Consider the following 12,821-nt stretch of genomic DNA (forward strand, 5'->3'; position numbering starts at 1 on the left):
GTGTTGTTCCCCATTCGTTCTGACTCACACAGATGAGGTAGCAACTGGTTAGCAAGAAAGTTGATAAAAACAGTTTCCAGCATCAAAATGTCTGGGTGTTGCGTAGATGGTTGTCAGAATCGATATTCCACCGGCGGCAAGTTTTGAGTTTAGGCTGAAATCTGGATGGCTTTGGGACATAAATGCAGTGTAGGCTTGTCTTGCTGTTTCCTCCATGTTATGACCCCAGAGCACAGATGGGACATTTAACTGAGTTTTGTTGTACTGCATTATATCAGTTAGGTATGTCTTGCTGATCTTGTCAGTTGTGGTCGCATGGTGAAATTTAAAATTTCCAATTTGGAAATTTGAAAATAAATACGAAAATCGGTCAATCAAGAACCCCCAACGTACGCACGCACACACGCACCTCGGATACACGCACACACAATGACACAGGGAGAGGCTTGTTGTTTTGTATGAAATCTCATATTAAAACTAACATAACAAAGGATACTGACATTATTCAAACTGTGTCTGTAGGCCTTTTCATCTATCTATGGATAAATCAAGTTAAGTTAATAAAATGCACTATGGCAAAAGGAAACTTATCTAGGCTCTGTCAACTATTGCATGCCTCTGGGTGTGATACTACTCATCGTAGCAGATGTTGAAGCTGCTGGAAGCTGCCTGCTTAGCCTCTTTGGTTTTTGGAAGCAGATTTTCCCTCAATGGAGCTGGTCTGACTTCTTTCCTGCTGATATCTTTCCACATGCACACTCCAGAAGTAACCGCTGCTTTCTCTGTCCTTCCCATCCTAACATAGGGCTCAACTTTGAACAATATTGCAGCTGCATGGCTGCAGCATGACCCAAATCTGAAATTTCTCAAAAACATAATAAACATACTGTCTGCTCCGTAATGTTATGACCGGGGCTTGAAAGTAACTGTGGGGGGGGACTTGCGACGTCTGGCCTGCAGGGGGAGGTAGAGGACGGTTGGGAGCACACCTGATCGGCTGGGGGGATTGGACCTGATTGCGAGCAGGTGCCCGTGATCAGGTCCAATCAGGGAAGGTGTATTTATGTGCCTGCTTTGTTTGTAGTAGGAAGAATTGGGGAGCAGAGAGACAGGGGCGATCGCCGCCAGAGATCGCCTGGAACGCATCCTGTGACCGCTTTGAGCGGAGTTATGACTTACGTCTAAGGTGTTTTGTTGGACTGAGCGATCGAAATTAAAATGACTTTCTGTTGGAAAAAGCAAACCTGGTGTCCAAGCGCTCTGTGAACCTGTTACAGTGGAGCCCAAAGTGGGGCGAGCGCAGAAGATGGACCAGTCAACACTTGTGAGTGTGCTCGGGCATCTGGCCCAGATGTCCAACCGACAGAGCCAGTTACAGCACGCACAGAACGGAGCTAGCCCAGTCCTTGGTGGCCGATCGGGCTGTTCTTTGTGAGCTCCTCGCCTCCGGAGGACGCGAGGAGAACCCAAAGGGGCAGGAGTCGTGGCCCACATCCATGTCCCGAAGATGGGGGAGGCAGACAACGCTGAGGCTTTCCTAGAGACTTTTCAGGGGGTGGCCGAGGTCTCCGGGAGGCCTCGCAGGAGTGGGCTCACCGTCTCCTGCCGCTCCTGACCGGGGAGGCCCATCTTGCAGCCCACAGTCTGCCGGCCGGTGCCCAGCGGGACTATGGGACCATCGCCAGGGCCATCCGGGACCGGCTTGGCCTCTACCCAGAGGAACATCGTCGCCGGTTCCGGACGCTGGCATTCACTGAGGGGGACCGTCCCTTCGCCTTTGCCCAGCAGCTGCAGGACCAGGAGAGGAGGTGGCTGTTTCCGGACCAGAACTCGGCAGAGGACGTGGTGGAGCAGGTGGCCCTTGAGAGGTTCGCTGAGGGGCTTCCGGCCAGGACCTCTGCCTGGGACCGGTACCACCGGCCCGAGAGCCTCTCCGCTGCGGTCGACCTGGCGGAGAGCCACTTGCAGCCCCCACCGAAGGCCCAGCGACCACCAACACCGGTCCCGGGCACCGGTGCAGCTGCCCTACGGTGGGACAGGCCAAGCCCGGCGCCGAGGGCGAGAGGGAGGGTCCCCGTTCCGGATCGGGCACATGAATCACCTCCCACCCCCACTCTGCAGACGGGCGCTCAGACGGCAGGGGAGGGGTGTTGGAGGTGCGGGCGGCCTGGTCACTTCCGGCGGGATTGCCCTCTAATGGAGGTGGGCCAGGTCGTCTGCGTCACCGGGGGACTCTCTAAATCGACGCCACTTCGACCTGGGCGGGACTTTACGTCCTACGTCACTCGCTATGGGTGTGCATGTGTGCGCGTAGCCGTTTGTCTCAGGGATCTGTGCACGAACTCCCTTGCACTACAGGATTACGAGCGTCAGTGTCATACGCGATGGAGGGTGGGTGACATTCCTACAGTCTGTGATGATAGGCTATATTTCTACAAATGACATGACGAAACAACACGAACTAAGCTAACATTAGACTATAGCCATACCAGATAACGCCATACCAGCTAACCCTAACTATTTCTATTAAACTCTGAACCACTTTGCAACAGGCAACTGTGTGTTGGTGTGTCTTATTGCTTCCCACGTCTGCGTCTGCATCTTTCCCACTCCTGGCTAATAGTTTCAGCTTTTGTACTGTATATCAGAAATGATCACCCTGTACCACACTGCTGACTTGTTGATGTTTTGTGAGCACTCAGGCATTTCTCTAGGTATCTTAAGTTTCCTACTGGAATTGTAAGAAATATTGTGTTGCAAAAACACTTTGTGTCTTACCCTTACCGTTACCCTAACCTTAACCCCAGTAACATTTCTTCATCATAAACTACAAGTTACGCAAAATGGCATACAAACATCCAGTCCAATATGAAAGAAAAAAGCTAGCTTCATTAAGGAATCGAACCCCTTATCCCTGCGTCAATGAGTTGTTCTCTGACCACTAACCCATCAGGTCTTAGTTCCGGTGTTCAAGATAAAACGTGAGAATGGAGGAACTGGCACCAAGACCATTCACAGAGACAATCTCCTTCCCATCGGGCAGTTTGTGAGAATGCCAAACACAGACCCGGTGATTGATTTACCTGTCAGACCAAAAACCAGAGCTGTGACTCACCGGAGGAGTGAAATATCCCCACCTGAAACGCAAAAAGTACAAAGGGAGTTGCAGGAAATGTCTGATTCGTCATCTGACCCTGAGTTGTATTCACCTTGCAGAACTTACCCGAGAGAGTTGTTTCACAGAGCTCTAGACAATGCTAGACACACAATTGCTCCTCAAGAAGAGAACCATCAGGCAGATGGAAGTGGTGCTGCTGATGCTATATCCTCATCTGATGATGACGCAGAGCCAGAGCACCATAGGTTGAGAGACCAAGAGTCTGATCGAGAGTTAGCTCCTGGTGACACCAGTGATACGGATTCAGAGTCTGGCCCTGATCAAGAGACTTTCAATGTGTCCAAAGATAATGGGAGGCTAAGATCTGAGCCTAGGCCAAAGAGAGCAATAAGGCCACCAGTCAGGCTTACATATGATGAGCCGGGTAGATCCAGAGATCAGCCTTTGACAATTGTACACAGAGGTATTGTCATTAAGATTGGACATACTTAAAGCAACATTTGTAACTCTCCATATCCCTTAGTTTGAGTCTTTTAGTGTTGTATGAGGACATACAGACCTTTTTAGAAGGGGGAGGGTGTAACCCAGTTGGGATTTGGGTTCTAATTATTCATAAGAATAAACATTATATAAGAGTTTATTATTTTACATAATGTTTTTGGCGTTTGTGTAATGATTGCAAACTTTGTAAATGTTATTTGATGTATTGTAAATGTTGTATATGTCCTTTGCTTAATTGAACTGTGATGTGGCCATCCAGCCAGGAGGGGGCGCGATGAGGTGTTCGGGGGTGAATGTGGGGAAGGCGGGAAAGTAGAGGAAAGGGGGGGTGCTGGAGTTGGGGAGAGAGGAGGAAAGACGTTCGTTGGATGGAGCACATGGTTTTCGATGGAGTACAGTCTGTTGATGACATATCAGCAACTCTTAAAATTCAATATAAAGTTCAACACGAACTTTACTGAAAGCTCCACCGGACCAGTCCACATAAACGACCCGGTCAGTTGCTTAACGAAAGTAGCTGAACAGTAGTGGCCTGCTAACCAGCGCGGCTAGCGACGCTACTACAAGGGATTTTCCCGTGGACCTCCGCACCAGATAGTGGGTGTGACCACGAGGGTTGGCTCACCTTCCTCTGGCGAAGAGGAATCAAGCAACAAGCCAGTGAGGAGCGCCTTTGTCCTTTAGACAGACTTTCGCAGACTTTCCCCATACTGGTCTTTCCATGGACATTCAAGGACGCCCCCCCACGTCTCCTCCCCACGGTCCCGGTGAGGCGTACCGTATCCCAGTGAGGATACAGCGGGGTACACACAAGGCGCTATTGGACTCAGGCTGCATGCAGACCATGATCCACCAGCGTCTGGTGTGGTCCGAGGCATTGGTGGAGGCGTTGAGCGTTTTGGTGAGGTGTATACACAGGGATGTGCACGAGTACCCTTTGGTCCCTATCGTAATTCGTTGTGGGGGGAAAAAGCACATTGTTAAGGCGGCAGTTAGTTCGAGCCTCACGCATCCCCTGATTCTTGGGTTGGATTGGGCGGGGTTTCCACAGGCTGTTAGGGGGACTATGGGGGTGCGGACACGACCGGTAGGGACATGTAAGTCTTGTGCTGTGTTCTGCGCCGAGGCGGGGGCGGCCGACGCTGCTCAGGGATCGGGGGAGGTGGGGGATCCCCAACCCGAGGTCCCAGCGCAGAGGTTCCCACCGGTGGAGGATTTCCCCCTCGAGCAGTCTCGTGACGCCACACTGAGCTCAGCCAACGACCAGGTGATTGCTATTGATGGGAGCAAGGTCCGGCCAGACGCGGCGCTGACTTACCCACACTTTATAGTGGTTAGGATAGGCTTTATCTGGTGAGTCGTGACACCCAGAGTGAGGAGGTTGTCACCCAGTTGCTGGTAGCCAGGAGCCGCCGGGAAATGGTTTTCCAGGCGGCGCATTATAACCCAATGGCGGGCCATTTAGGGTACGAAAAAACACTGGATAATGGCCCGGTTCTATTGGCCGGGGATTCGGGCGGAGGTGCGCAGGTGGTGCGCATCCTGCCAATTGGTGAATCCCCCGGCTGTCCCCAGGGCTCCCATATGGCCCCTTCCCCTGGTGGAAGCCCCTTTCGATCGCGTCGGCATGGACATTATCGGGCCATCAGAACGTTCCGCACACGGGTATCGATTTGTGTTAGTCCTGATCGACTACGCAACCCGGTACCCGGAAGCAATTCCGTTGCGCAACATCTCCGCGAAGAGTGTTGCGCAGGCGTTGTTTCATGTCATATCGCGGGTGGGAATCCCGAAGGAGATTCTCACTGACCAGGGCACCAATTTCATGTCACGCACGATTAGGGAACTTTACGGGTTGTTGAACGTCAAGGCCATTCGCACAAGCGTCTATCGCCCAGCCACGGACGGCTTGTGTGAGAGGTTTAACCGGACGTTAAAGTCCATGATCCGTAAATTCGTACACGAGGATGCTCGGAATTGGCATCAATGGCTTGACCCTCTGTTGTTTGCAGTGTGGGAAGTGCCCCAGGCTTCCGAAGGGTTTTCCCCATTTGAGTTGCTTTATGGGCAAAAGCCCAGGGGAGTCCTGGACCTCATTAAAGAAAACTGGGAGGAAGGGTCCTCACTAGGGGTATTGTCACGTGAGCACTTGCACCGAGCCCAGGAGAGTCAGAGACGCCTGTACGACAGAGGGACTAGATTACGCGATCTCACCCCGGGGGATAAGGTCCTCGTACTGTTGCCCTCCCCTAGCACCAAATTACTCGCAAAGTGGCAAGGGCCCTTTGTGGTCACACGGCGGGTCGGGGACGTGGATTACGAGGTAGCGCGTTCGGACAGGGGCGAAAACAAGCAGGTGTACCACATCAACCTCCTTAAGAGGTGGAACGATGCTGTCGCATTTGCGTCGATGTTACCGGAGAGGGAAGAGCTCGGGCCGGATGTCCCTAGCCCAGGCCCCACCCCCCCGGTCGATCAGGGCGAGGGTCTCTCAGGTCTGCAACTCCGGTTCGCCAACGTCTTTTTGCCCCTGCGAAATTACTCACATTAGCCACCTATTATACGACCCCGTTCGGGTTGTTCGGGGCCCCGGCCACGTTTCAGCGGCTGATGGACCGGGTGTTACGGCCCCACGCCGCGTATGCTGCTGCCTACATTGATGACATCGTCGTCTATAGCGGAACGTGGGAGCAGCATATGCGGCAGGTGGCGGCCGTTCTTCAGTCGCTGAGACGGGCGCGGCTCACGGCCAACCCGAGGAAGTGCGTGATCGGGCGGAGGGAGATCCAATATCTGGGGTACCACCTGGGGGGGGGGAAGGTCCGGCCACAGGTCGCGAAGACCGCAGTGGTCGCCGCCTCCCCTCGGCCCAGGACCAAGAAAGAGTTGAGGCGGTTTTTGGGGCTGGCAGGGTACGACCGGCAGTTTGTACCACACTTCTCCGACCTGGCCAGCCCCTTGACCGACCTCACCCATAAGAGGGCCCCAGATACAGTGGTCGGAGCCATGTCAGGTGTCGTTTGAGGCTATTAACCCATTGGCGCCGGATGCTGCGTAGCGCAGCATGGCCCCTCCTGCCGGTTGCTGCGTAGCGCAACATAGCCTTTCCTGCCGGTTGCTGCGTAGCGCAGCATTTTGTACACGTGCTGTTTTCATGACGAATGCAGCATATAACTCACTCTGGTTGGTTAAAAATACACATGGGGTGGGTCTTAAGGCTTTGGTAAAGATCAGGAGACCACCAAAACGAACTTTGGTTGGCTGAAAATCACGTCAATCAATCATATAGCCACGCGATATTCTCTGTTTGTTTTTAGCGACGCGTCTAGCTGGCGACCGAGAAGTAGCAATGAACATGGAGGATTTTGATAGCGATGGCAGTGATATTGTCATAGAATTCAAGGGATTTGAGTATGAGAATGAGGACGAGAATGATTTTGTGCCGGTTGATCCACTGGATCGGGCACAGAAGTGGGAATTTTTGGACACCGAAGGAGAGGAGGAGGATGACTTTCGGGGATTCCAGGTGGACTGGAGAACCGGCAATTACCAGCCTCGGAAAACAAAGACATTCTCTCGCACACCGGGGTTGAAACAACCGATCCCCTTGGATGCTAGCCCACTCGATGTGTTTTCCAGGATCTTTACCGATCAGCTGTGGGTCACGTTATTGACCGAAACGAATCGGTACGCGCAACAGGTACGAGCTCAGACCCCCACGACCTCAAGTGGACCCCGGTCCCGAAAACAGAAATGAAAACATTCCTCGGGCTGTGTCTTTTCTTTGGAATTTTAAAGCAAACTACTGATTACTGGAGGCAAACTAAGTGGCTCTACCAAACAAATGTCAAGGGACCGTTTCGACATGATCTGGAGGTAAATATTTATGTTTTCTTTTCTTGTGCTCTCTTCCGAGTTCCATTCTCTTCTCTTAGAAAACGGAATGGCCAGTAATGATAGTGGTGCTATAGCAATTACTAATGGTGATGATGGTTGATATTGAATAAATACAATGATGTTAGTTATAAATACAATAATGGAATAATGAATAAATAGTAATACAATTATGAATATAAATACTATAAATAACATAATACAAATAATCACAATGATGGAAATAAATGTCAGGCTCAAATTCTTTGTCATATATGCATTTTCAGATATCTCCATCTAGAAGATAACTTGGACCCTGCCTTGGATAAATCCAATAAGCTGTGGAAGATCCAGCGGTTCATGGACCTCCTCTTGCATCAGTTCCAGGCCCTCTATGAGGTCAATGGGTTTGTGAGCGTGGATGAGTCCATGGTAAAATACAAGGGATGCCTTGCCTTCCGGCAGTACCTCCCCATGAAGCCGGTGAAGTGGGGGATAAAGGTGTGGGTCATGGCAGAGAGCAATACAGGCTACGTAAACAATTTTCAAGTTTACACAGGGGCCATTGCAGGCAAGACCGAGACAGGCCTGGCTTACCGGATTGTGTCATACCTGGCTAAACCGTATTTTGGGTCAAACTTGTGTGTTTACATGGACAACTTTTACACCAGCGTGAAGTTGTTGCTGGATCTGCAGGTCAGGGGTGTGCCTTTACAATGCTTTGGTTAAAATGTTATTTGTTGTATTTTATATCATCGATTTATACTGTTTTTTCTTCTTAATCTTGTTTTGAGAATGTTTTTAAAATGTTGCTGTTATGGTTGTGCTCAGGGAGCATGTTTTAATAAAACCTGTAGTTCTTACCTTTAAAATGCTTTTTATTTCATGTTTCTAGGTGCTCCAGAGGCTTAGATATTAAGGTTTATGTAGACGTTGACAATTCTTACTATTTTCTCAGAAAAACCTCAGGAAATGAGGTTCTTTTTCCTAGAATATCATAGGATTTTAGCAGGCGTTTTTAGCAGGCGTTTTAGGCATAAATGGGTTAAAACAGCCCTCTGTGGAAAGTCGGTCCTGTGTGCTCCTGATCTCCCTTTTTCCCTGCAGACGGACGGGTCGGATAGGGGGTTGGGCGCGGTCCTGACCCAGCAGCTGGAGGGGGTCGACCATACCATTTTTGATATGGAAAGCAGTTAAAGTTAAACCTCAAAGGACAGTAACACAGCAGCATAATTCATCTTTGCATAACAACTACGTATATCATAGAGCTCTGAACTATGTTAGCTACAACACCAAATAATAGGCAACTTACCCCGCCATACAGGTGCAATTCGCTGTGAGGACATAGTTTTCTCGTTGGTTGATTATAACCCAAGCCTCATACATCGTTGTCTTGTGTCCTTGTCTTTGACTAGGGAGGATTTCTGATTTCACCACACAAAACTCAGAGTCTATGTCATGGTATTTGATGTTCTGTACATGACCACAGACAACGTATTCATAAGCATCCAGTGACTTATATGCTCGTAATTTCTCTCTGGTGTACACGGTCGGTTTCTCTATTAAATACGTATATATATATCTGGCCACTGTATATTCGGCCACTTGCTGATGTCTTCAACCCACTCATTAATAGTACTACACGGATCTTGAAGTCGGACACCATTTGTCAAAGTCAACTTGTTGAAGTAAAATTTGCGATCTTGTGTGGATAATTCCCTTGTATAGCTTGACAAGCTGTTGATCTCCGCCATACTTCTGTTGCCAAAATGCGCGTGCATACGTTCTACGTAATCATTGTGTACAAACAGTAAAAGGGTCTATTAAGGAATGAAGGAAACTGCACAAGGAGTGGACTAGGACCCTAGGAGAGGTGACTAGGCCCCTAGGATAGGTGAGTAGGACCCAAGGAGAGGTGACTAGGACCCTAGGAGAGGAGACAAGGACCCCAGGAGAGGTGACTAGGACCCGAGGAGAGGAGACTAGGAGCCTAGGAGAGGTGGCTAGAAGAGATTAATAGGTACCTAGGAAGGTGACAAGGACCCTATCAGAGGTGACTAGGAGCCTAGGAGAGGTGACTAGGTCCCTAGGAGAGGATACTAGGATCCTAGGAGAGGTGACCAGGACCTTAGAAAAGGTGACTAGGAGCCTAGGAGAGGAGACTAGGACCCTAGGAGAGGTGAGTAGGACCCTATGAGAGGTGAGTAGGACCCTAGGATCCTAGGAGAGGTGACTAGGACCCTAGGAGACGTGACTAGGAGGTGACAAGGACCCTAGGAGAGGTGACTAAGACCCTAAGAGAGGTGACAAGGACCCTAGGAGAGCTGACTAAGAGAGGTGACTAGAACCCTAGGAGAGGTGAATAGGACACTAGGAGGTGACTTGGAGAGGTGACTAGGACCCTAGGAGAGGTGACTAGGAGAGGTGACTGGGACCCTAGGAGAGGTTACTAGGACCCTAGGACAGGAGCCTATTAGAGGTGACTTGGAGAGGTGACTAGGAGCCTAGGAGAGGTGACTAGGACCCTATGAGGGGTGAGTAGGAGAGGTGACTAGCACCCCAGTAGAGGTGTCTAGGAGGTGTTCACCTTCTCCAGCTGGGCGGTGATGTCCTCCAGGCTGAAGTTGGATGCGAGGGGGGGGCTCCAGTGAGTGGGGTTGGGGCCGCGCACTGTGCCAGCCGGAGAGACGCGGGCGCTGCTGCCCCCGCTGCCCCCCCCGTCCCCTGCTGGGTCTGCTCGGGCACTGCGACCTGTGGGGGGCTTCTGACGGACCTGCGGACACCAAGGACAGCATGCTGTTGGGTGAGTGCTGAATGCAGCACACAACTATTATTCTTCTTAGGTTTGGGAAGATTTAGGACCTATCTCCTTCCATCATTTTTCACCTGGAGCAGGGGTTGGCAACTGGCGGCCCGCGGGCCATGTCTGGCCCGCCAGATTATTCTGAAGTTATATGATTTATTTATTTAGGATTATTCTTTTTTTAGAATATTGATTATCTAGATCTGTTACTGTTAGCTTAAATGTAAAGGGCCGAATACAGTGAACTTTTTTTCTTTCACAACCGTTTTTGAATTTAATTGTATCAAATCCTGCTACTACTCCCGTAAGGTTAGAGACACAATCGTCATGGTCAAGTGTAAGCTGTGAGGGGCTGAGCGGGAGTTATTGAAACTCTGCAATATTAAATGAAACAGATCTCCCTTTTATAGGCCTATATACAACAACCATGGGCGTCAGTTTGGTTTGAAATGTGCTGGGGACAGAGGCGCATTCGGAAGTGCATTTTCAGAAGTGCTGGGTACAATGAGGATGCACTCTTTTTTCTCTCTTTAGTGCCGGTAATAAAAGGTTCTGAAAGACAGCATACCCATGTAGCTAATTACTATAAATAAAATGTATACAAAATCTGTCTGGCACGTTTTATGAAGAAAACGTTTCCAAAAAGCATCGGACATATGACCCACTATGTTCTGCTCCATGTATCCAATGTTGACAACGTGACATGACATGGCTAAGCTAACAACATAAACAAGAGGAGCTAGGAAAGGAAATTAACTGCGTGTTTAAATTCAGAAGGGCCAAACGTGTGGCTACACACATCAATACAAAAGTCGTCAAAATATTTGTTGCACAGCTGAACGCTGTATCACATCATGAGCTGGCTGTTCTCAATCCACAACACGCATTCCATCAAAACTAGCCTACATCAGGCATGCTGACCAAAACTCATGCACTCCCCCCCCACAATTATTCCAGAATTCAAGCACAGCAAGAATGACCAAAAGTCACTTTGTGTCAACAAGAGACTGACTCCACCAACTATCAATTGCAAGTTAAAACAGCCGACCCCTTGAGCGCAAAAAACACAAAATGACCTCCCCACAGCACCAGCAAATACCTTTATTTTTGTGGCAGTGGTCTGCAGATGCATCCCGTGGTGTCGCCTACCACACCCATTTAGTTCAACAGGTTATCGATAATGACCGGCGACGTTCTATACATTATCCCGCTTATTACACGGCTACTTGCCATAACGAAAAAATAACTTCACATGGTGTGTCTTTTTACAATTTATTTGTTACCATCATTCATAGTGTTGATCAGCAGAGGAATAGTCCGCCAAAGATGTTGACGTCGTTTAGCAACCGAAGACACTGGGGTTGAAAAGTTACCGGACTACTTGAGGAGTGATACCAAAGACGTCATTAGAGGCAAAAAGTCCTTTGTTTTCCTTGACAGCGGTCAATTATACTTAGCAACGGTGAATAATCAAATATAATTCACCGCCAGAAGTTGTGAAGAGCCCATGCAAGTGAACGGAGTGTTCCACGGCATTGAGAAGACCCGTGTAACAATCCATATAATTCAACTCCTCTTTTTTCTTTTTACAAGTGGTGGGTATATGAATCTTGACGAAATCTGGTGGGGACGCGTCCCCAGCGTAATCGACGCCTATGCCACGGCGACCCAACATTACGTATTTTTGTGTGATACTGCAGGTAGAGAAAGGCAGGAGCTGTTGACAAAAGTCCACAAAAGATTTAAGACGCCAAGCACTGAGATTTTGCTGTTTAACGTAAGTAGAGTCTCTGATGAGGCTAATTCGCCTACAGCTCTTCTAACGGTGAGTAAGCTAGGAACGGAGGTTTGTGTGTGTGCGCAGTCAGTCAGCACCCGCCATGGTGTGTGTATATAATAATAATACATTTTATTTATAATGCACTTTATATTCAAGAATCTCAAAGTGCTTCAGAGAAAAAAAAAACCTATAAAAAGGGGGAACCTCAAAGAAAGTTTAGCTAAATGCTCTTTTAAAGAGATGGGTTTTGAGGTTCCGTTAAAAAGAGCTGTAGTCTGTGGAGCCCTCAGGTGGTCAGGGAGGGCGTTCCATAGTCTAGGGGCAGCAGCAGAAAAGGCCCGATCACCCATGGTGCACAGCTTCGTACGTCGGGTTTGGAGGATGTGAGTGGATCCTGAACGGAGTGTACGTGAGGTTGTCGGGGGGGTGAGGAGTTCCTGAAGGTAGAGGGGGGCAAGTCCGTGAAGGCACTGGTGGGTGAGGAGGGAGACCTTGTACTCAATTCTGAGTGGGACAGGGAGCCAGTGCAGTGATTTCAGGATGGGGGTGATGTGGTCATGCTTGCGCACCCTCATCAGGACCCTGGCAGCACTGTTTTGAATGTATTGGAGCCTCTGGATGCTCTTGCCAGGGATCCCAATGAGGAGTGCATTGGAGTAGTCCAACCTGGAGGAGACAAAGGCATGGACGAGCTTCTCTGCATCAGCCAGGGTGATTGATTGGCGGAGTTTGGCGATGTTCCTGAG

General features: G+C 49.6%; 2 protein-coding genes across 4 annotated transcripts in view; one reads left to right on the forward strand and one right to left on the reverse strand.

Moving 5' to 3' along the window:
• The window catches only part of raph1a (Ras association (RalGDS/AF-6) and pleckstrin homology domains 1a), a 129,768-nt gene that overhangs the window by 65,764 nt on the left and 51,183 nt on the right, over positions 1–12,821 (reverse strand). For all 3 annotated transcript variants that reach the window (XM_060074658.1, XM_060074657.1, XM_060074656.1), the window contains exon 5: positions 10,080–10,265. In XM_060074658.1, coding sequence (XP_059930641.1) covers positions 10,080–10,265 — 186 coding nt within the window. The remainder of the gene's footprint in view (positions 1–10,079; positions 10,266–12,821) is intronic.
• On the forward strand, positions 7,433–8,502 carry LOC132474145 (piggyBac transposable element-derived protein 4-like). The gene is made up of 2 exons (XM_060074694.1): positions 7,433–7,495; positions 7,780–8,502. The coding sequence occupies exons 1-2, from the start codon at positions 7,464–7,466 to the stop codon at positions 8,219–8,221; spliced, it is 474 nt and encodes a 157-aa protein (XP_059930677.1). The 5' UTR covers positions 7,433–7,463; the 3' UTR covers positions 8,222–8,502.

This window comes from Gadus macrocephalus, chromosome 16, assembly GCF_031168955.1.
Source record: "Gadus macrocephalus chromosome 16, ASM3116895v1".
NCBI lineage: Eukaryota > Metazoa > Chordata > Actinopteri > Gadiformes > Gadidae > Gadus > Gadus macrocephalus.